This window comes from Rhincodon typus, chromosome 1 (assembly GCF_021869965.1).
Source record: "Rhincodon typus isolate 14 chromosome 1, sRhiTyp1.1, whole genome shotgun sequence".
In the NCBI taxonomy this organism is placed as follows: domain Eukaryota; kingdom Metazoa; phylum Chordata; class Chondrichthyes; order Orectolobiformes; family Rhincodontidae; genus Rhincodon; species Rhincodon typus.
In genome coordinates this window covers 124,631,579-124,653,508 of record NC_063332.1, presented here as the reverse complement: position 1 = coordinate 124,653,508, position 21,930 = coordinate 124,631,579, and the positions used below count along the sequence as shown (strand labels likewise).

Sequence of the window (21,930 nt, the reverse complement as noted above, 5' to 3'; positions counted from 1 at the left end):
GTGACTTTCTAATATCTTGTCAAAAGGTAACAACTCCAACAATCCACATTTGCTTTCTAATAATGCACAAAGTAAATACAGTACTATCACAAGAGTTAATATTTCAGGTTTATGACTTTTTGATAATACTGTATTTACTTTGTGCTTTATTACAAAGCAAATGTGCATTGTTGGAGTTGTTACCTTTTGACAAGATATTAGAAAGTCACGGTGTTCAAAGCGAAACATGAAGCTGGATTTTACATTGAAGGTGAGCCCCCTGGGTCCCAGTGTAAATGTGCCATAGGCAGACAAACCATGGGATGCCAGCCCTGCCATCTGTAAAACAGGCAGGGAAGGGTGGATTGGCAGTAGATATGCTGTTATTGGCATGGCACTCTAACTTGTTGGTTCATCCTCCTGTTCTCCTGACCAGGGATAACATAAATATCAATCCATGGTGTAACTGCAGTTACATTCCTTCCTCAAGAGTGTTAGCTATACTGACTGACTGTAGGGTCTTGCTGCATACAATGTTACTGCACAACAAATACGGCAGTTACAATGACCGCACTTCAAATTCCTTAAGTGAAAGTGACACATTTGAGAGTATTTCCGAGGGAGATGGTAAGTTGCTGCATAAGTGCTGGTTCTTTCTTTATGTGCAGACAGAATAAAATTTCACATTCTGGCCAATAATGGCAATAAATAACGGTTGTTGTACACAGATGCTGTACTTCTGCAATAACAATGTTATCCAGAAGCTCAGTGATCTTTTAATATTTGTAACAATATGCACTAATTGATCTCCTTAACAAGAATATAACAAGAATTTAAAAACAAATGGAATTTATCCTTAAAACACATCTACTGACTACCCAAAAGCAGATCAAATCTGAAATGTGTATGTTTTATATAAAAAAAACAAGATGTGCTCTTTCAGGTCTTCTACAGCATCCTGATGAAATCCTAGAGTACTAACATGAGAGATATTCAATACATAACAAGCAACACAAAACTTAAACTCTTGACAACTTTAGGAACAAATAATTTTGTTGTTTTTGATAATACAAGACAGGCAATCCAAACCTTGGATAGCAATGCCAGCAAAGTGCAAATCCATTATAGTGAGACATTGCTACCATCTGTAAGCAGCTTATTACCTTAAAGATTCTTTTCTCACCGTGATATAAAACAATTCCCAATCATTTCCTCTTTCACACTGTTAAATTTGGTTTACTGCAATCTTGTTAAAAGATTAGTAAGGTGCACATTGGCAGGAGCAATTAAAATGCATTGACATAAACAACAATAATCATTTGTACTTACATTACACAGAGGGCAAGGTCATGAGCAATTTGAAAATAAGGCCATTAAAATTGAGATGTTGCATAACTGGGAACCAATCTAATGCAGCACGCTGGAATGCTGGGTTATCGGAACTTGGATGCAACTTGACAACCTGAGCAATGGAGTTTCAGGTGACTTCATGTTTATGGAAATAGTCTAGGGTTCATTGGAATAGTCTCATCTGGAAGTACCAAAGGTACGATTGAGTGTTTAAGGCTGAGGCGAATTCAGGTGTAACTGTGGGAGATGGAACTGTGTGGACTAAGTGTGGTGCCTATGGAATGGAGCTTCTGATGCCGACCAAAGCTTCAGTGTTTTACCCACTAGTTGTAAGAAATAATTGGTCATCTGGTATTGGATGTCAGACAAACAGAATGACAAGTTATAAACCGTGCAGAGGTTGACAATGGTAATGATGAGGTAGAACTATGTAAATTGACAGATATTGGTCGTGGGCAAGTTGGTGGAGGGAATCCAGAAGGGCAGGATTTACATGTATTTGGAAAGGCTAGGACTGATTAGGGATAGTCAACGCGGCTTTGTGCGAGGGAAATTGTGTCTCACTGACTTGAGTCTTTTGAAGAAAGGGGCAGAGCAGTGGATGTGATCTGTATGCACTTCAGTAAGGTGTTCCACAAGGTTCCTCATGGCAGACTTTAGCAAGGTTAGATCACAAGGAAAATAGGGAGAACTAGCCACTTGGATACAGAACTGGCTCGAAGGTAGAAGATAGAGGATGGTGGTGGAAGTTTGCTTTTCAGACTGGAGGCCTGTGATCAGCAGTGTGCCACAAGGATCGGTGTTGGTCCACTGCTTTTCTTCATTTATATATAAATGATTTGGATATGAACATAGGAGGTATGGTTAGTAAGTCCGCTGGTGACACCAAAATTGGAGGTGTAGTGGACAGCGAAGAAGGTGGTACAACAGGATCTTGATCAAATGGGCCAATGGGCCGAGGAGTAGGCCAAGCAGATGAGGTTTAATTTAGATAAATGTGTGGTTTTGCATTTTGGAAAGGCAAATCAGGACAGGACGTATGCACTTAATGGTAAAGTCCTGGGGAATGTTGCTGAACAAAGAGATCTTGGAGTGCAGGTTCATAGTTCCTTGAAAGTGGTGAAGATGATGTTTGGTATGCTTGCCTTTATTGGTCAATGCATTGAGTATAGGAGTTGGAATGTCATGTTGCGGCTGTACAGGACATTGGTTTGGCCCGAAATGCGTGCAGTTCTGGTCTCCCTGATATAGGAAGGATGGTGTGAAACTTGAAAGGGTTCAGAAAAGATTTACAAGGATGTTGCCAGGACTTGAGGATTTTAACTATAAGACAGGCTGAATAGATTGGGGCTATTTTCCCTGGAGCGTTGGAGGCTGAGGGGTGACCTTACAGAGGTTTATAAAATCATGAGGGGCATGGTGTGGGGGAGTTCAAACCTACAGGACATAGGTTTAAGGTGAGGGGGAAAGATTTAAAAGGAACCTAAGGGGCAACTTTGTCACGCAGAGGGTGATATGCTTATGGAATGAGCTGCCAGAGGAAGTGGTGGAGGCTGGTACAATTACAACATTTAAAAGGCATCTGCATGGGTAAATGAATAGGAAGGCTTTTAAAGGGAAATGGGCCAAATGCTGGCAAATGGGACGAGATTTATTTAGGATATCTGGTTGGCATGGACGAGTTGGACCGAAGGGTCTGTTTCCATGCTGTATATCTCTATTACTCTATTTCAGCACAACATGCAAATGAGATATGGGAGATACCAAAGATAATATTTCCAGAGCAGGAAACAATTTCAAGAAACTCTCTGGCTATGATCATATAGATAAGAATGGAACCAGGCAACAACAGTCATACCCAATTAGATAATGATGGAGAAATGTCAGGGAGGATGGTGTGATCAATTGCAAAGGCTGCAAATAGATCAGGGAGGGTTAGCTTCCCTTTGTCACATACATATAGAATATAATTTGCAACTTTGATGAGAATTGCTTTGATACTGTGGCAGAAACCTGTTTGGAGAGACTCAATCATGGAGTCACAGCAAAGATAAATGCAGAGTCAGCAGCACGTTTAAGAACTTTGTAAAGGAAAGGGAGATAGGGCAGTAGTTCGTAAGAATGGAGAGATTGAGGATTACTTTCAAGATCAGGCTGATAATGGCACGAGATGGAAAAGATTAACTCAAATGGGGAATGAAGCGACACAGGAGTTAAACCAGTGAATGATGCAAGTTCAGGGCAAGAGGAAGGGAGAGAAGCAAACAGGCTGTTTATCTTCATTACAAAGAAGTCCACAAGCTTCTCACATTAATGTTAGCAATATGGGAGAGGAAGTGCCTGGTTGGTAAGCTTAATTTCCCCTATGGAATATAGATTTGGTGTAACAGGGAGGAAACCAAGCTGATCATCATTTACCCTAAATTTTTTTCTCTCCCTCAGTGATACATCCAAATTACACTCTCAAAAGAACCAATAAAGTTAGGTTTGTTTCCCTAATCTATTTTCTTCATTTTTCTTTCTTTTTCTTTTTACAAGCCATCGTTTCATTTTAATTTAAGCTTCCAATTACATCTTCCACTTATTTTGTCTGTGACCTCCAGCAATCTATCTATTGTTTCTCATGGTTAAATAGAAAGGATGCAGAGCGTAGATATCTGGTATAAAATGCTGCATTTATAACAAATATTCCCCTAATTCTCTGGAGGAGAGAGTGGGTGGTTTTTTAAGTGCATGGCCCCTTTGATTTTTTTTTGTACAGCCTAGTATATGTGTTAATTTAGAGCGGCCAACTTGTGCACAGCCTGTGCAGAACCTTTCAGTTTTCTGCATGAACCTGAAGCTTAGAGAAAATGTTGTTCACAAGGTAACAGTGCTCATCCTAGAATTCTCTTTTTAAATATTTCCTAAAGGCAGTACACAATATAAAGTCTTTTTAAAGAATGATCATTTATTTTAAAATGTAAATCTCATTTATTGACTACGTTTCAGTCAAAGCAGTCAGAAAATGGACTTACCCCCTAAATATAGTTTACAGATTTAATGCACAGCTTGCAGATTGAATCAGGACATTTCGTCTGATCAGGCTATCACAATTGGAGAAGTTTCACAAGCCCTCTATAGTAATCTAACCCTGGAAATTGTGCTGTGACTATGATTCAAGGCAGCTGTCATTGATAAAGTCACAGCATACTTTATATGAATAAATGTAAAAGCTACTGCATGCTGGTACCCAATCGTATTAAATGAAGTTCCAGCCACACCTTACTACGAGGACAGATTTTCTAGTGGTTGCACTCTGAATGAAGCAAAAAGTAATTTTTTAAAAAATTTAACTTGTTCATAATTCTTTCAAAAATTGGAGAATTAGGCAGAAATTGAAACCACAATGTGCTGATTCAGAGGTGCCAGTCCTATCACTGAGCCAAGACTAACACCACATAAATAGGCAAGCTGTTTAACTTGGATAAGGAATGCAGTACTAGATTGCACACTTTCACACAATGTCAGAGATTAGAAAAGGCTTCCCCACAGGAGAGTGAACAAAGGAAATGGAGTTCGTGAGAAGATAGCTGATTTGAAGTCAGTTGATATCTTTATAAGGTGCTTGAATCAATATAAGTGAGAAGGAACTTTTTGTTCAGAGACATCAGCAGTGAATTTGATACTTATTTTTTACAACCTGGGTAATGCAGCAATTTTATTGTCCTTAATTTGAGGGATCTTGAGATGGTGGAAGAGAGCCCATAACATAATAAAAATACATAAAATGGGTTTGTAATGACATTGAATTGCTAATATTTATCTTCAATCAACATTACAATGACAGATTTTTGATAGCATTATCACAGTGCACACAGCAAGCTCCCACAAATAGCAATGTGGCTGCTATCCTTGCTATACTTTAATAGTAATGATCACGATCATAACCCCGGTTCACTAGTGCATGTATTGAATTTTTAATTACAACATGATTTTTGTAAAGGAAGAAATACAACCAAAAATGACTGCAGTTCTAAATTCAGTGGTTATTTGGAAAGGGACACTATCATGTCATACCTGAAGATGTCAAGGAAGCTTCAAAAGGAAGAAATGCACAACAATCTGAAGTATAACCTCCAGTATCTCAGACTGTGAATATGATGGGCATTATGGGTCTACCTACGGCAGATGGACTGCTGTGATTCAACAAGGCAGCTGACCACCAGCTGTTTAAGGGCAACCAATGCTGGCAATAAATATTGGCCAGCTAGTGATGCCCATATCCCTTCAATGAACAAAAAGAGAGAAAAGAGAGTAGTTTGAGTAAAAGACATGTTTGTGTTTTCTCTTTTCAAGAGGGAAAGGGGTTAAAAGTGAGTTTCCATCCTGGTTTATGCATGCTAGTAGGCTGGGGTTGTCAGATGCACCAGCTTGGGTTCAAGCTCTAGCGTGCAGTAGAAGTCACAGTCAAAGAACCATACATGAATCAAGTCTGCATTGCAGGTAAAGAATTCTCTCACAGGCTAAAGAATTTCCACTAACCTGCAAAGTCAAGAATCTCGGAATCGACTGCGCAATGATCAATGTTCCACTAACTACTCTTCATAACCAACCCAGAGACTGATCTGTACACATTTTAACACTTATCATTTCACTTTGTTCCTTTTTTTGGGCTCACGTCTTATTTTTAATCTGTGTATGTGTGTTGTATTTTTATTTCTTCTCACATTTAGTACCTTATAAACTCATTTTAGTCAACTCAAGAAAGCCTGGTTAAATTGGCTACTTTTTAAGAAGCATATATTCATTTGATCTGAGAGAAAGGTATCTATTTAACCTTGTTGCATCAACTGATGGGACAAGTGAATAAAGAAGGGGATCTGCTTTATCCATCCTCAGCCATGAGTTGACAATTTGAGTTAGTCTGTCTGGAAAACCTCACCCAGGGACTGGCTGTAATAATACATTTTGAAAATGCTCATTGGCATTGTAAAGTCCATGGATTTTGAAAGTCCAAATAGATGTAAATTATTTTTTCATGTACACAATGAAGCCATCTGGTGTTAGAAAATGAATATAGACAACTCTAAGGAACGTACTGATAACATTACAAAGCAAATCCAAGATAGAAGAATCAACAAAGCTCACCTTAACATTAACTCTCCCATCATGACTAGTATGGAAGATCTGGTTTTGGCACAACTTGACAATTTGACAAGGTTTCTGCATAACTTATGTCCTTCATAGAACCACTAGAACCTGCAATCTTATGATACACAATCCAAATATACTCAACAGGAAAAGCAACATATTGATTCAAACAAATCACCTCAGTTGCAGGGACAGAGGAAGAGGTGGATTTTCAACACACCACCTAGCATAAACCTGGATCTGTGGACTAGCCACTCATTATTGGAACTATTCAATTTTAATTTGCACTGAAATCAATGGACAGTTCAAATGAATTGGATATCGATACATAAAATCAGTTAAATAACTTGACAGCATGTTGAAAACTCCCCCAAGAGAAACGTCACAAACCTGGCAAGCTTTTTCTGATGAAATATATATTATAAAAACTTTGCTCATGTAAAATGTCCTATGGGTGTGAATCCCACACTAACACAAGAAGAGTGAAATTCCTCAAATAAAAAAAATCAAGGAAACGCCTGTTTTCCGGTATGGCTAATGAACTACAAACCAAATTGTGGAAAAACACCCATTAAAATGTGCTGCTTCTGAGAGTCTAATTTTGTCAACAGATTGCTAATTTTTTAAAACGAGCAGAGCACCATTGTTGGAAAGAGAACTCTTGATGTCCAAATACAATAGAAAGTTTCCAGCAGTGGAAACCTCCCCCACTCTCATTTCGCCTGCCTTCAGTCAGCTCCCAGTTCTCTGAGTGTGTTAGAACGAGACATGAAACAAAGATGAATATTTCCCTGTCCAGCAGGACAGAAACAAGAGCAGCTGCTTCCACCTGATTTACTCTAATTACTTGCCAACAGAGACTAACATCAGCAACACCAGATTTTCTGGCTACCCTTTCAGCTGAGTTTCACAGATGCTGTGGGAAGAGATAAAGATAACTCAGCTCCGACCCCCCAAAAAAAGATGGAATTCAACTAACAGAAGCTGTCAGTTAATCATATTTCAGGTATTTCAGAACGCTCCTGCATTATATTAGTATCTAGCAGGACACTAGGAATTTACACAGACTGTAAATTCGTTAATAGGATCATGTCCAGCCATTTTCTTGTTGCAGAAAGCATGAATGATACTCATATCTGTACAATCTGCCCCTATGCAAACAGACAACAATTTTTTTCAGACATCAGTGTCCAGAAAGAAATGTCGAGTCTCACTGGGAACATGTTACCAAATAAATGAGGTGACATTGATCCTTCTGTTTTTTTTGGGGGGGAGGGGGTCATGGCTGTGGATACTAAATCTACTTTTGCCCACAATCCTTTTGGTCCCTGTAAGCCAACCCTGCACTAACATGAGCAGCAGTACATTGATTCCTACTCTCAGTCAAAGTTATTCACATGCTGGCAGACAGGAGGTATGTGGCAATGACCCAGTGATGACCCACTCTCCAATGTTCTCTCTCTCTTCTAGGCAGCCACATAACCCTGCCTGAAGTGACCTTTCTGAAACATAGTGCAGTTAAGAAAAAGAGGAATCATTCAAGCTATAGTTGCAAAATTAAAAGAATCAGAGGCAGACCATGTCCTGAAATCATGTTCCCCCAAGAGCTGCACAAAAATCAAAAATTCAATTTCAGTTCTTAAGGACTGGGGATAAATGGTAAGCAGAGAAAAGATACTTCCCACAGGATGAAGAGTGAAATGAAGTTGCAACCTTAGGCCATCTTGAAACATATTACATCATTTGCTCACCCTCTTTAAGAAACAGTGCCTGCAGCATGGTGACCAAGGCACTAATTATAGTGGAAAAGTCTAAATATGTTTAAAATATATTCTCTGTTTAATAGACACACAGAACTTTTCACTAGAAGCATTGAAGACATGAATCCCATCCTCACCCTTCCCCGAAGTATAAAGTATAAAATCGTGAGATGCTAAGCAAGGGAGAAACAGAATTCCCATGAATCCAGTTGCAAAAACATCTTTTTAGTTTGAGTGTTGCACGATTTTCAGTGTTTACCTGAAACTAAACATTTGCAAGGACAACCATATGCTCCCATAGTGCCAACAAATTCAGGATGAGATGGCATTCCCACAAATCTTATTCCATGAGTTGTTAAGGTTCAGTTATGAGGGCAGGGCTAATTCTTTTCTTTGGCTCACTCCTCCACTGACCAGAACAAAGTTTGAATTCAAAAAGGAAGGTGATACTGCCTGAATCAGAAATAAGTCACCCAGCTTCCTTATGTTAACAAGTTATTAACTGGTGTATAGTGGGGAAAGAAAAGACTCAAACAAAGATGCGAAGATTATTTTAAAAGGGGTTAAATGTGCAATTATGTCCAAGTACCCTTCTTCATAAATTCATACAATAATGCTTCCAAGTCTGAAAAAATATACAAAATTCTTCTGAGTGTTATTTCAGGTGTAGATTCAGACTTCTCCTTTAAGACCCCTCCACTTGTGGTGATGAGCCTTGAGAGTTTATAACTCTCAGACTTTGCAGTGAGAGTTTTCAGAGAAAGAGAGAGAAGGCAAAAGCTGTTTACCCTATGGTAAGATCTCTCTGGCTGTGTTCAAACCCAATCTGCCCACAAACTTTGTATTGTGGCCTTCATCTGAAAACATGTTGATACAGTGACTCTAATCAAGTAGCTTGTATTCTTTGCAAATGCAACAGTTTTACTGCTGTAGCCAGCACCCCATGCTTTAAAATTCATTCTTTTCAAAAAGTTCAAGTTATATCCAGCTGATTACATCATAAATTTATATTTTCTATAACATATTTTCATAACTAAGTCAACTGATCAATACTAAATACAGTATAAGTGCATAGCTTTATTTCTAAGGACCCAATGGCTATGGTAACCAGCTAAGAGTGATATATCAACTGATTAATTTTGAAACAAATTGTGGGAGAAGGCACAATAGTTTAATGTATGTTACTAAGAAGGAGTTAAACCTGTAAACTTATTTACCAGCATGACACTGAGCTAAGAACTCAGGACTGAGAAACAGATTGGAATAGTATACACAGAAACACAGAACAGGTCAGGAAGAACTGTGGATAGTGAACAATAGATATTTCAGTACCGATCCTTGAGGAAGGAATTCACTGAAATGCTTTCTCTGTTCTCTCCACAGGTGCTGTCTGATCATCTTCACGTTGCCAGCATTTCATATTTTCAGTTCAGATTTTCAGAACTTGTGGGATTTTACTCGTTCAGACATTAGTCTATTTGTTTTAAGTTTGAAGTTCTCTGCATAATCTGAACTTTTGCTAATATCGTATTATTTGCCCCTAAAAGATTGCAATATTCTGTTTCACTATGAACTTAACAGTCCATTAAATAGGAATGTCAAAGTTATATTTCTGCAGAGTGTGGGAAATTGAAGCAACTAATTATCAGCATCTTTACAACAAAATGCAATCAATCAGGTATATGTAGGAAGCCAATAAAGGAAAAAAAAAGTTCACTTAATGAGATGCAACTTTGAAAAGGAGTGGGATGCAACTAAAAATGGCCTACTAACACCAAACATTTTGCAACAGTTATCTTTATCATAAAGAAGGAAATTGTAGGGTGTTTTTAGAAAATGTGTAAATATTAAATATTAAATGGTAATTCCACAATCTCATGTTTTCAGTGGGAAACTGCTTTTATGGGAAGTCTGGTGCGAAGATGTGACTAGCATATCATAGCCCTGATTTTCTGACTTGCACTCCTTATGATCAGAACTTTCTGATGGGATGGAAGATAATCATGTACTTATCAAAACTGCCCTTACCAACCCAGTGCCAGTTAGCAATAAATAATGACAATCATGGAAACTCAAATGATGATGTTATCACTGCTGCCCTTGTTAAATGCATTGTACACTGTAAACTAAATGATTAATTCAGTAAAACAGAAATGGGACAGACATGGTATATACTAAAAGGATAATGGATTCCCATTGCTCGTTTTGTCATATGGAAGCAATATTTGCTTTTAAAAATCTACTGAAACATGTTGTAGATGTGCAGTTTAGTCAGAGGCTTTGAATCCTAATTTAATTTTGTTTTAATCATAAAGCAACTAACCTGCTACTGACAGAAAACAAAGTCCATGTTACCACCAGTTTGTCCATATCAGGTTAATTTGTGTTAACTGAAGCTTTGTCAAATCATACTGTTCAAATAGAACACTGATCATATCACTACAGACCAGCCTTAACATCAATAGTCTGTTATCACCTGGCCACACAGTGACTGTTATTAATAATTCCTTCAACATGAAATGCTGGAGTACAAAATAAATTGAAGTTCATTTCTAAGACCACATTGCAATCAGCATTCACAGCACTGTGACATTACCCAAAACAGGATGCTACAGCAGCACAATTTTCATTGCATTTTTTATTTTTTTACAGGGAAGCTGAGAATCCTTACAGTGCAGATGGAGGCCATTCGACTTATTGAGTCTGCGCTGACCTGCCGAAGAGCATCCGACCCAGACCAACCCCCACCCTGTCCCCATAATCCTACATTTCCCATGGCCAATCTACCTAGCCTGCACATCTTTAAACTGTGGGAGGAAACCAGACCACCAGGAGGAAACCCATGCAGGCACAGAGAAAACATGCAAACTCCACAGTCACCCAAGGCTGGAATTGAACCTGGGTCCCTGGTGCTGTGAGGCAGCAGTACTTGTCACTGTGTCATCTCCTCTGGCTAAAAAAATCCTCACATTTACATTTTATCCATTTTCACATTCATAACTATCAAGCTAACGTTAGGAATGAAACAATAATTTCTTCAATATATGGCATATTTATAAACCATTTAATTTTACAAGAAATTAACAAAAATAAATTATAGAGAACACTAAAATGGATCTTCCAAATGAGGTACGCCAATCAACAGCAAATTACATTTATAATGCTTCAAAGGGCATTCAAAAAAAACGAATACCATTCAAATGAAAGAATAAGTTATTAGAGGGGGAGGGATCAAAAGGAGAACTTCTGGAGGAATCTACAAGCAAAGTAGGCAACAGAGAGGCAGAGAAGTATAAAGAAGGAATTCTAAAAGATTGAGCCTACTCAGTTGAAGATATGATAACGAATAACAAAACAGGTTAGGGGAAAGCGTCAAGCCAAAATTAGAGGAATGGAATATTTGCAGGTGGGAAACTGGCAGGCAATGTGATATTCTGGAGATGAAGGAGATTACAGAATAGCAGACACAAGACCATAAAGATTCATGATTTATTTAATGACTTTTGAATTATAACTCTGACATAAGACCATAAGACATAGGAGCAGAATCAGGCCACTCAGCCCATTGGGTCTGCTCTGCCACTCAAGGAGATAATGAATGATCTGATCAGAAAACCATAAGACATGGGAGCAGAGTCGAATACAGTCTGCTCCATCACTTAATGAGATCATGACTGAGCTGATAATGCTCCCATTTTCCCGTCTTTTCCCTCTAAACCTTGATTCCCTAACTGATTGAAAATCTGTCCATCTCAACCTTGAATATACTTACTGACCCAGCTCCAACTGCACTCTGAGATGAGGAATTTCACAGATTCACTACCCTCTGATAGAAGAAATCTCTCTTCATCTCCCCTTATTCTGAGATTCTGCGCTCTAGTCCCAGACTCTCCAACATTGAGAAACAATCTTTCGAGATCTAACTTGTTAAGTCGCCTACATTTTTGTATGCTTCAATAAAGTCACCTCTCGTTCTTTGAAATTCCATTTTCTTAACCTTGCAATTTATGTACATTGTACACATTTTGTTGACTAATGTTCTTTACCACTGCAGCCAAGAAATAATAGACTAAATTTCATCAGTAGCATCAGAGGTGCAGAGCCTCATCCAACAGGGATACATATCAGAAACGTGGGTACGGATATCAGAGTGTATGATTTATGGCTGTACAATTTTCCATCCACTGAAGGTAATGATCATGAAATTAACAGTGGTCAGCAAGCTGGGCAGACTGGTCTCAGTGCTCAGAGTTCCATTTTGCATTCTTGTGATAGGAAGCATGATTTGCATAAAATAAATAATTTTCTATAGAAAACAGGTAGATCTGGAACACAGCTTCAAATTATATAATGACAAGCAGGGCTACCTTCCCTGCACATTGGAAGTAAAGGATTGAAAGTTAAAAATAAGGTTTAGAAAATAAAAGATAAAGAACATGTTTCCACGAACTAAGCTGAGATATTCAACCAACAGGCATATGGACTGAATGTGTTAGATATTAAAATAAAACGAAGAACTGCAGATGCTGGAAATCTGAAACAAAGACAGAAATAGCTACAGGAACTTAGCAGGTCTGGCAGCATCGATTCAGAGAAAGCAGAGTTAACGTTTCAAGTCCAGTGACCCATCTTCACAACCGATGGTATCCAAGAAAAGGTGTTATCAATGCTAAAGACAGGGGGGTGGGGGAGGGAAAAGCAGTGCGTGGATAAGTGGAGATGGAGCTCAGAGAGAGAGAGAGAGAGAGCAACATTTATGGAGACAAAGGGATGGATAATGATTTGCTCAAGAGAAAGAAAAGGTCATAATGGGAAAGATAGGTAAAGAAAACAGGTTTAATGTGCTGAAAGCAGCCCATGTCATCAGAGATAGACAGTAAAGCTGAAAAACCAAACCACAATGTTTCTATCAAGTAAATTACTCAAACCATTTCATATATCCAAAAGATCTGATTTAACAATTTACTTAATTACCATTTCACACATTTATTTTAATTAAGTTTTAATACGAAACACAAATACCCAAATTCACACAAAATTATAATACTTAACAACATAAAAAATATTTCTTTTTACAATGAATTAACTTTCACATGTTTTATTGTACTTGGCTTGACTCTAATAAGATTTACAAATTTTCTATATAATTTCTACTAAGCATTTTCTAAATCCTTAGTGTCAGTCTCAAAATCTCAGGATCAAAATCCATATTTTCACGTATTTTTTCAACGTTTGTTCTTACTCTGAACATTTCGTTATCAGTGTTAATGAAAACGCCTGCAGTATCTATATATTGACTACATATATATTATATATATTCTCATTATTGTTATTACTGGCATTTTCAATATTAGTTGAAACATCAAATGTTTCATGATAGACCACATCAGAAGTTCTTTCTTCTTGAGCCAAAAAGAGGTTTCTTGGTGATCCAACTCAACTCTTATATTTTCTACTCTTTCTCCAGTTATGTTTTGGTGTGGCTGTTGTTAAATATGAAAAACATTTGGTGGATCAGATGGCTCACTTAAGAATGGCATTAAACTTTTCTATTTGGGCGACACTTTGAAGGTGGCTCTTTTTCCACTTTGTTACACCACAATATTTGCATACTTCTGAATATTTGCCAAAATCATACCCTTTTCTTGCAGCACTAGCTCTCCTGGCATTCTGTCACCAATTGACAACTTCTTGCTTTTATGCTTTAGCCTCTTCATTTTCTCCTTTTCTAATTGCTGCCTGTCACTTTTTGTCAATTTTTTTCGCTCAGCTTCCTCACCTTTGTGGCTTTGCTTTGTGCCTGTCATGTTCCCTTTAACAAGTAATGGCTTGTAGTGTCTCAGAAGAAACCTGCATGAATCTAATAAAAAATGAGAAAAAACATATGAAATGTGAAAGAAAGACAAGGACTGATGATGCAAGTTTGTCACAGTCTTTCTTGGGTTACATAGTTAAGTCTGGTTTAAGCCTCTTTGAGTTCATGGTATCAGTCGAGGCAGTGGAGGTAGGGTCACGAGATCCCTGACTCAGAGCCAAAGTCCCCCTGGTGGGGATGGTTAGATGTCAACTCACTGACAACAGATTCCTTCATTCAAGGTATTATCCCACAAAATTTGGTTAAGATTGGCTCAAGGGTCTCAAAGATTGCCAACCAACAGACATTTTATTTTTACATACAGTTAGTTGTAAACTGATATAAGATAAATTGAAGACCCAGTTAAAGAGTTCTTCACAAAAATAATCAGTATGTGAACTGGACTTCCAAATAGGGTAGGGGTCGGATTGCATTTTTGCTGATTTTAAGCAATGCGCTCTGAGAAGAGGCAAGTTTGCAGATGAACGGCACAGAGATGAGCCTAGTGCAGACCCACTGCTTTCTCACTTCTGCCCCAATCCCAATTAAGCCTGAGGCAGGAAGGCTCATGGGGGTAATGATTGAACATTTAAGGGCTTCATCCAGCTACGAATGGCTGGACAGTCACAATGCAGAAACCCAAAAATAAACAAACCCTGTCACATTTGTTCCCAGGGCAGAGGGGTGGTCAGTGTTCTTCACATTTAGACACTCAGGAGGAGAGGTTGCCAAAAGCCAATAAGCCCACGTTCCTGACATCACCCTATCCCATGGCCAGCCATCCCCACCCAACATCTCCACCTACTAACACGCATAAACATGCACAAACGCGCACACACACACACACACACACACACACACACACACACACACACACACACACAATTGCACACACACTCAGCTGTTACCAATGTTCTTCACTGAGCATGGGCCGCCCATGGATGTAGTGCTGGTAGCTACCACTGATCCCCAAGTGCCAGCATTGATGGTTTTGAGAAGCTGCCTGCCTTCAATTAGCTACCAACTCAGGACAGGGGTGTATTTCTGACCCCAGGGTCCTTAACCTGGGAAGGTCTTTCGACACTTACTTCAGAAGGCCTTCACTAAAGGAGGTAAACTGGGATCATGCTGACTCTCTGGTCTAAATTAAATTGTGCCCATAATGTGGGAATACCAACTAACTACGCGGAATGTGGACTAAGTTCTTCCTCTTTTGAAAGGCAGAAAATACCATGCGATCAGATGAATGTTTATGGGATTAAGCCAAGAGACATATTTTCAGGTTGAATTAACCAAAAGCGCCTCTGATATCACAATTAGAGAGCTCTTGGAAATTCTGGACATTCTGTCATATTCACAGTGCTTCCTCCACACGCTTCTGAAAATAGCTTTATACTATACTGGTTGCAAAATGTGAAAGCATTGGAGAAAGTGTGAATCAGTACAGGGCTAATTGGTGCTTTCTGGGTGAAGAGCCAAATTTTCTTTCTGTATCATGATCTTTCTTGTGATTTTGCATTCTCGCTGCTTTTGCTTCCTTTATACACTGTGCATTTACAGGAGTGAGTAGCAGTAACCTAATGTGAGAAACATTATCAGTTAATACCTTTTCATCGCTGACAAGCCACTTGAGTGTCTAATTAAAAACTCAATCCAATAACATTCAAAGCTTTTGAAACCCAGGAGAGTTTACATCGAAAAAACAAATGCAGTTAAGTAATTTTACAGGAAATGCCAGAAAAGACTTTTCACTTCTTATTGTGCAGTTGATGATATACAGAGAGATGGTGATACATGGACATAGCTGGAAAGGAGATGCAGTCCTCAGTTGAAGGACAGCCATCTCCTGTAACATGCTCTTCAAATCCCAGCTGAAGCTACTTAATGTAACTGATGCAGTTGAGTTCAGATTATCTCAGAAGTCAATTACTGGTCTTGTATTACTCATTGCTGTGTTTCAGCAATTCAGATCCCTACCATAGACAATGATGAACAGTCAGCCTTTCAATTTTCCATTAACATACGAAAAGTTTGAAAGGGAGGATTAAGGTTTTAAGTATGCATAAAAGACCTCAAGTAATTAATGAGATTTGTGTACACTTCCAGACAACACCAGCAAGAGCTGTTTTACATTGAAGAAAATCAAATGTCCTCTATCTTGTCTATAATTTATTAACATTCACAATAGACCAACAGAAAACTATGTAAGGAACAAAAACAAAGTTCTGAGGAAGGGTCACCAGACCCAAAATGTTAACTCTGTTTTTACTTCACAGATGCTGCAAGACCTGCTGAGCTTTTCCAGCAACTTTGTTTTTGTTCCTGATTTACAACATCCGCAGTTCTTTCGGTTTTTATATAGAAAACTATATTATCCCATAAATGTCATTAGAGAAGTACCATGATGCATTCGGACCACAATCTATCTTTTCTTCAGGAAGTTTTCATTTTGTATTCCCCAAATTTATTGCTGCAGAGGTTTTTTTTTAAGCATTCATTTCATCATCCTTCTTGTGTGTATTACATTAGGGATATTACTGCTGGGTAACTGAACACTGGCCGTTCAAGATATGCAAGGAGTACATTCTAATAAAATCACATTTATGATATGGAACTCCACCCACGGGGAACACCGGACAGGAATTCAAGCCTGTGTTCCCACTAATATTCTATCCATATGGTAGAATGTCCAAATTTCACATCATAACATTTTAAATTCTAAACTTTGAATAGATTTGTGTTAAATAAATGAAGAGCACGCACAAGAATACTTTTACATTTATCGATGTACACAACCACAAATATGCAATACAATGTTCGTCACTGAATCAATATCTTTTTCTCTCTACTTCACATTGTTATATGAGCACCATCACTACAAGGATGCAGCATTCAAAGAAAAGGTCCAACAGCATCTTCACAAAGCAATAAGAATGAGCAAAAAAAGGCAGATTTCCCAGCCTCAAACACGGCTCCTCACCACTACCGATGGCTGCCTAATGTGGCTCGAATATCTGATTTTCCCCTTTCCCTGTCTCCAATCCTCCCCAAGCAATCACGCTTTCTCCCTCCACCAACAGATGGAAGGCATTTCAACTTCTTCCAATGATTTTTAAATAAAACATGCCAGGATCCACATTAAATAATTCTAATGTCAATTTCCAAATAGTAGGTCCCCACAGTAACAGAGTTTTAAGAAATTGAATTGCTGTCTGACACATTTTGTTGAGTTTTTTGAGGTCTAAATATTAGGATATATAAAGGAGAACCAGAATGTGGAATACACATGGATTTCCAAAAAACATTTAATAAAGAGCTATACAAAAGATTAATACACAATGTAATAGATTAGCATGGATTTGGTCATGACATATTAACATGGATGAAAGATTGGTTAATGAATAGGAAACTGATAGATAGGAAGCAGTGAGTAGAGATAAATGGAGTATTTTTCAGTTTGGCAGGCTGAGACTAATGGAGTACCACGAGAATCAAAGCTTGATCCTCATCCATATACAAAATATATTATTGACCTGGATGAAAAGACAGAGTAGTGCATTGATATTTGCTGGCAATACAAAGCTAGGTTGGAATGTAGGCTGTAAAAAGGGCATAAAGAGGGTGCAAGGAGATGTACACAAGCTACAGGTGAGTGGGAAATGAGGTGGCAGGTGGAGAATAATGTGGGGAAATGTGGGACTATAGATTGGCTAGTAAGAATTTTTTAAAAGGTATGACATTCAAATATTTTGATGTACAAAATATGTGGTACACGCATACAAGTAACACAAAAAATTAGCAAGAAGATACGGCATGAAATTAGGAAGACAAATAGCTTTACAGCAAGATGATTGAGGTACAGATGAGATCAGCTGATATGAGAGCAGCTATAATCATATTGCCTATTCCTGCTACTAGTTCTTATGCTTTACTGCAATTGCACAGGCATTTGGTGAGACCATACCTGGTATACTGCCTGGAATTTTGGACTATGTAAGGAAGGATGATTTGCATTGAAGGCAGTAAAGCCAAGGCTGGTAGATTGGTCCCTGGGATGAGAGGCCATTCTCTGTAGTTTAGAACAATGAGAAGTCATCTTATTGAAATATTCAAGCCTGAGGGGCTTGACAGGGTACTTACTGAACCAGTGCTTCCCTTGGCTGGAGGAACTAGAACAAGGGAGCACAGTTACAGGATAAGGGATTGATTATTTAGGAAAAGCACGTGAAATACCTTCATTTTGGAATTCCCTACCCCAGAGAATGTACCATCAGTGAATATTTAAGGCTGAGATGGTTTGATTTTTGATCCCAGGGAATCAAAGTATTTGGAAGTGATGGAAAAAACGAGAGTTAAAGTCTAGGTGCAGCCATCATCATATTGAATGGCAGAACAGGCTTGACAGTTATATGGTGTTCTCCTGCTGCTAATTTTAATATTCTTATGTAAATAACAGAGGGCAGGAAGGAAGCAGACTATTTCAGCTACAAACACAATTTGGTCATGATTCTGAACAGAAATAATGCATGGTGTGAGGGATTGCACTAAATATGTGAAACCTACTGGTTTCCTTCAGTGTATCCCTGGAGTGTCAGAGGCTGAGGGGGTGACCTTATAGAGGTTTATAGAATCATGTTGGGCATGGATAGGGTTATAGCCCAGGGTGGGGGAGTCCAAAACTAGAGGGCATAGGTTTAAGGTGAGAGGGGGAAGATTTAAAAAGGACCTGAGGGGTAACTTTTTCATGCAAAGGGTGGTGCGTGTATAGAACGAGCTGCCACAGGAAGTGATGGAGGCTGGCACAATTACAATGTTCAAAAGGCACCTGGATAGGTATATGAATAGGAAAAGTTTAAAGGGATTTGGGCTAAATGCTGGCAAATGGGACTAGGTCAGATTGGTACGTCTGGTCGCCATGGATGATTTGAACCGAAGGGTCTGTTTCTGTGTTGAAAGACTCTGTACTCTAATCGAATGTCTGGTAGCCAAAGGTAGGGAACTAACACAAGTACAAGGAGTTAAGATATAGATCAAATGTATCCAATTGATCTAATTGAACAGCAGAACAGGTTCAAGGAATTGAATGGTACGCTCATCTTGTTCCTATGTTCCAAACACCAGATTAAACCAACTACAGATGCTCATATGATATTTAGTAAAAAACGCTAATAACTGTTTCATCTGCTATTCTGAGTGAAAAATGATTAAACTGAAGTAATTTTCATCTCAATATATTTATTACTCATCCCTACATTTAAGAGAAATTAGGGATCACTTCACTCTTGTCATGATATTTAATGATCCAGATAATAGATGAGTTAGTTTTTATTTTCCAGACACCTTAGGTGCCAGGAAGCTGAACCTTTGTCATAGAAACAGTGCTTCATATATTGTCATGCACATGATCAATCCAATACAATTCATCATTTTGAGCAATGCTCTCATATCCAACAACCAGGCAAGCAACACAAGTCAGAAAATACAGCAGGTATTGCTAGGTACTCACAATGAAAAGGCTTCTGGGAAAACATATTTAGTCAGGGCAATTGAGCCTGTTCTGGCCAATTAATTATCATCCTCGCTCAGCCTGTCAGTGCATGAGCCTCAGTGTAGAGAACAATCACTGCTTGTTCCATGGCTCAAAGCTGGTTATTTATCTGAACCAAGAACATTCAAACAATAGCAGTCTTGCTGGAAGTCAGCAGAGCCCAGTACAAGTAATCTGGGAATTATTACCCCAAGAATCGTTTATCTTCAATGTCAGTTTGTCAGATAATGACCACACAAAGAACCATCAAAGCTTAAATGCTTTTTCACGACTGAAATCAATTGTGCAAATTAAAAATCAACAGCATGCTTCCAGTACCTGAACAGTGTACACAATGTGTCCTGCAATTATCCTTTTTCATCCTGCCATCAGCAAACAACTTTTCTTTTTTTTGAACAAGTTATTTTGCAAATCTGTCATGGAAAGATTTTATGAATGGCATGATTTGCAATAATGATTTAGGAATATTTAGGAATACATAAATTTAAACAACTGCAGTTATTAATTCACAGCATGTAATATTTCAATGGAAATGTTTTGGTCGAACATGATTCATAAAGCTAGCTACTGCTAACCTCATGTGGTTAATTGGGGTTCGAAATATACACTAATTTTATATCCAATTACTAAATAAAAGATGAGTTACAGGGATGTTTGATTTTGCAAAATAATGTAAAAAGTGATAACGAGTCATCAACCTATTTAACAGCTCTTCAGGAGTTGAATGGAAGTAAAAAGCAGGAGGGATGCAAAATGTGATTTAATTCTCCACCTTACTTCCATATGTTGAGCCTCTCTGCCCATTACCTGACAGAATACTCCAGCAAAGCTTAACACAAGAACACCTTACCTTTTAACTCAACACAACAACTTTCTGGACTCAACATTGATCTCAACAACTTTAGATCCTAAACCTCCGCCTCCATCTCATTCTACATCTTATTTCTTTTGCTGTGTTGGTCTTCATCTTAATTTTTTTCTTAATTCCTTCATAATGTGCTGAGATGGCTTTTGTTAGCAATTTACATCTCATAGGAACAAGGCCTTTGTTTCTTCTTTATAACCAATGGCTGTTATTTGATGTCTCCAAGCCTCCACCATAAGAGAGTTCTTTCTTTTGCTCTTCCTGCCCCTTCCCTTAAAAGCTATTACATTTCTATCTTTCTTCAGTTCTGATGAAAGGTTATCGACCTGAAACATAATCTCTGTTTCTCTCCACAACTGCTGCCTGACCTGCTGAGTTTCCACAGCTTTTTTGTTCTTATTGCCAATTCACAATCTTCTGTTTTAAACTATTAAAATATTAAAAACTATCCCACAGACACTAGCGCGGCCATATAATTTCAATATTAACATTCACACAGTCAATTGTGTGTACATGAAACTTTCTGTATGCTTTTGTTGAACAGGCAACATGAAAAGCAGAGTGTGGATTTGTTCTGAGTGCTTTACTTCCATAGTTATTCAATAATGGTAGATGTTTATTATTTAAATATTAACACCAAGCACATAAAGCTGTATATTGTACGGAGGGTGTTTACTTATTTGTATTCAATAACTCTGGCATAGCACATTGTTGTTGGTTTTCCATTTCAAGTCCTAACATGCTTTATATTAAAGTCCACTGTTGAGGACTTGCTTTTTATAACTTTTATTTTCCCAGAAAACTCTCACAACAATATTAATACAGCAATTGCTACTAGTTTTCCATTTACTAAATTATTCAACGACATGAAATATATTCTTTCATTATTTAATGAAATGTTATTTCCATTAGCACTGCATTATGCCAAAGGTATCTGATAGAAACATCCGATGAAGATCGGGGTGATATGACAACACTGTTTTAGCCAGATACATACATTTTAGTGAAAGACACCTTCCACATAATATGCAAGTAAATATACTTGGTGTCAATATTTACCAAATAAACATTCACAACTATTGATTTCCAAGGATGTTTCTGGAGTTGGAGGGTTTGAGCTAAAGGGAGAGACTGAAGAGACTGGGACTATTTTCCCTGGTGTGTCAGAGGCTGAGGGTGACCTTGTCGATGTTTATAAAATTATGAGAAGCATGGATAGGGTAAATAGACAAGGTCTTTTCCCCATGGTGGGGGAGTCCAAAACTAGAAGGCATAGGTTTAAGGTGAGCAGGGAAAGATTTAAAAGGGATCTAAGGAGCGACTTTTTCACGCAGACAGTGATGCGTGCATGGAATGAGCTGCCAGACGAAGTGGTGGCGGCTGGTAAAATTACAACATTTAAAAGGCATCTGGATGGGTATATGAATAGGAAGGGTATTAA

At 38.2% G+C, this 21,930-nt stretch overlaps 2 protein-coding genes across 3 annotated transcripts in view; both read right to left on the bottom strand.

The window, feature by feature from the left end:
- Positions 1 to 14,084, bottom strand: part of LOC109912422 (sortilin-related VPS10 domain containing receptor 2) — a 367,773-nt gene extending 353,689 nt beyond the window's left edge. For both annotated transcript variants that reach the window (XM_048598214.1, XM_048598220.1), the window contains exon 1: positions 14,002 to 14,084. The gene's annotated coding sequence lies outside the window, so the exon portion shown is untranslated. The remainder of the gene's footprint in view (positions 1 to 14,001) is intronic.
- Positions 13,814 to 21,930, bottom strand: part of LOC125485058 — a 180,762-nt gene continuing 172,645 nt past the window's right edge. Inside the window, exon 3 of the mRNA XM_048606093.1 lies at positions 13,814 to 14,072. Coding sequence (XP_048462050.1) covers positions 13,814 to 14,072 — 259 coding nt within the window. The remainder of the gene's footprint in view (positions 14,073 to 21,930) is intronic.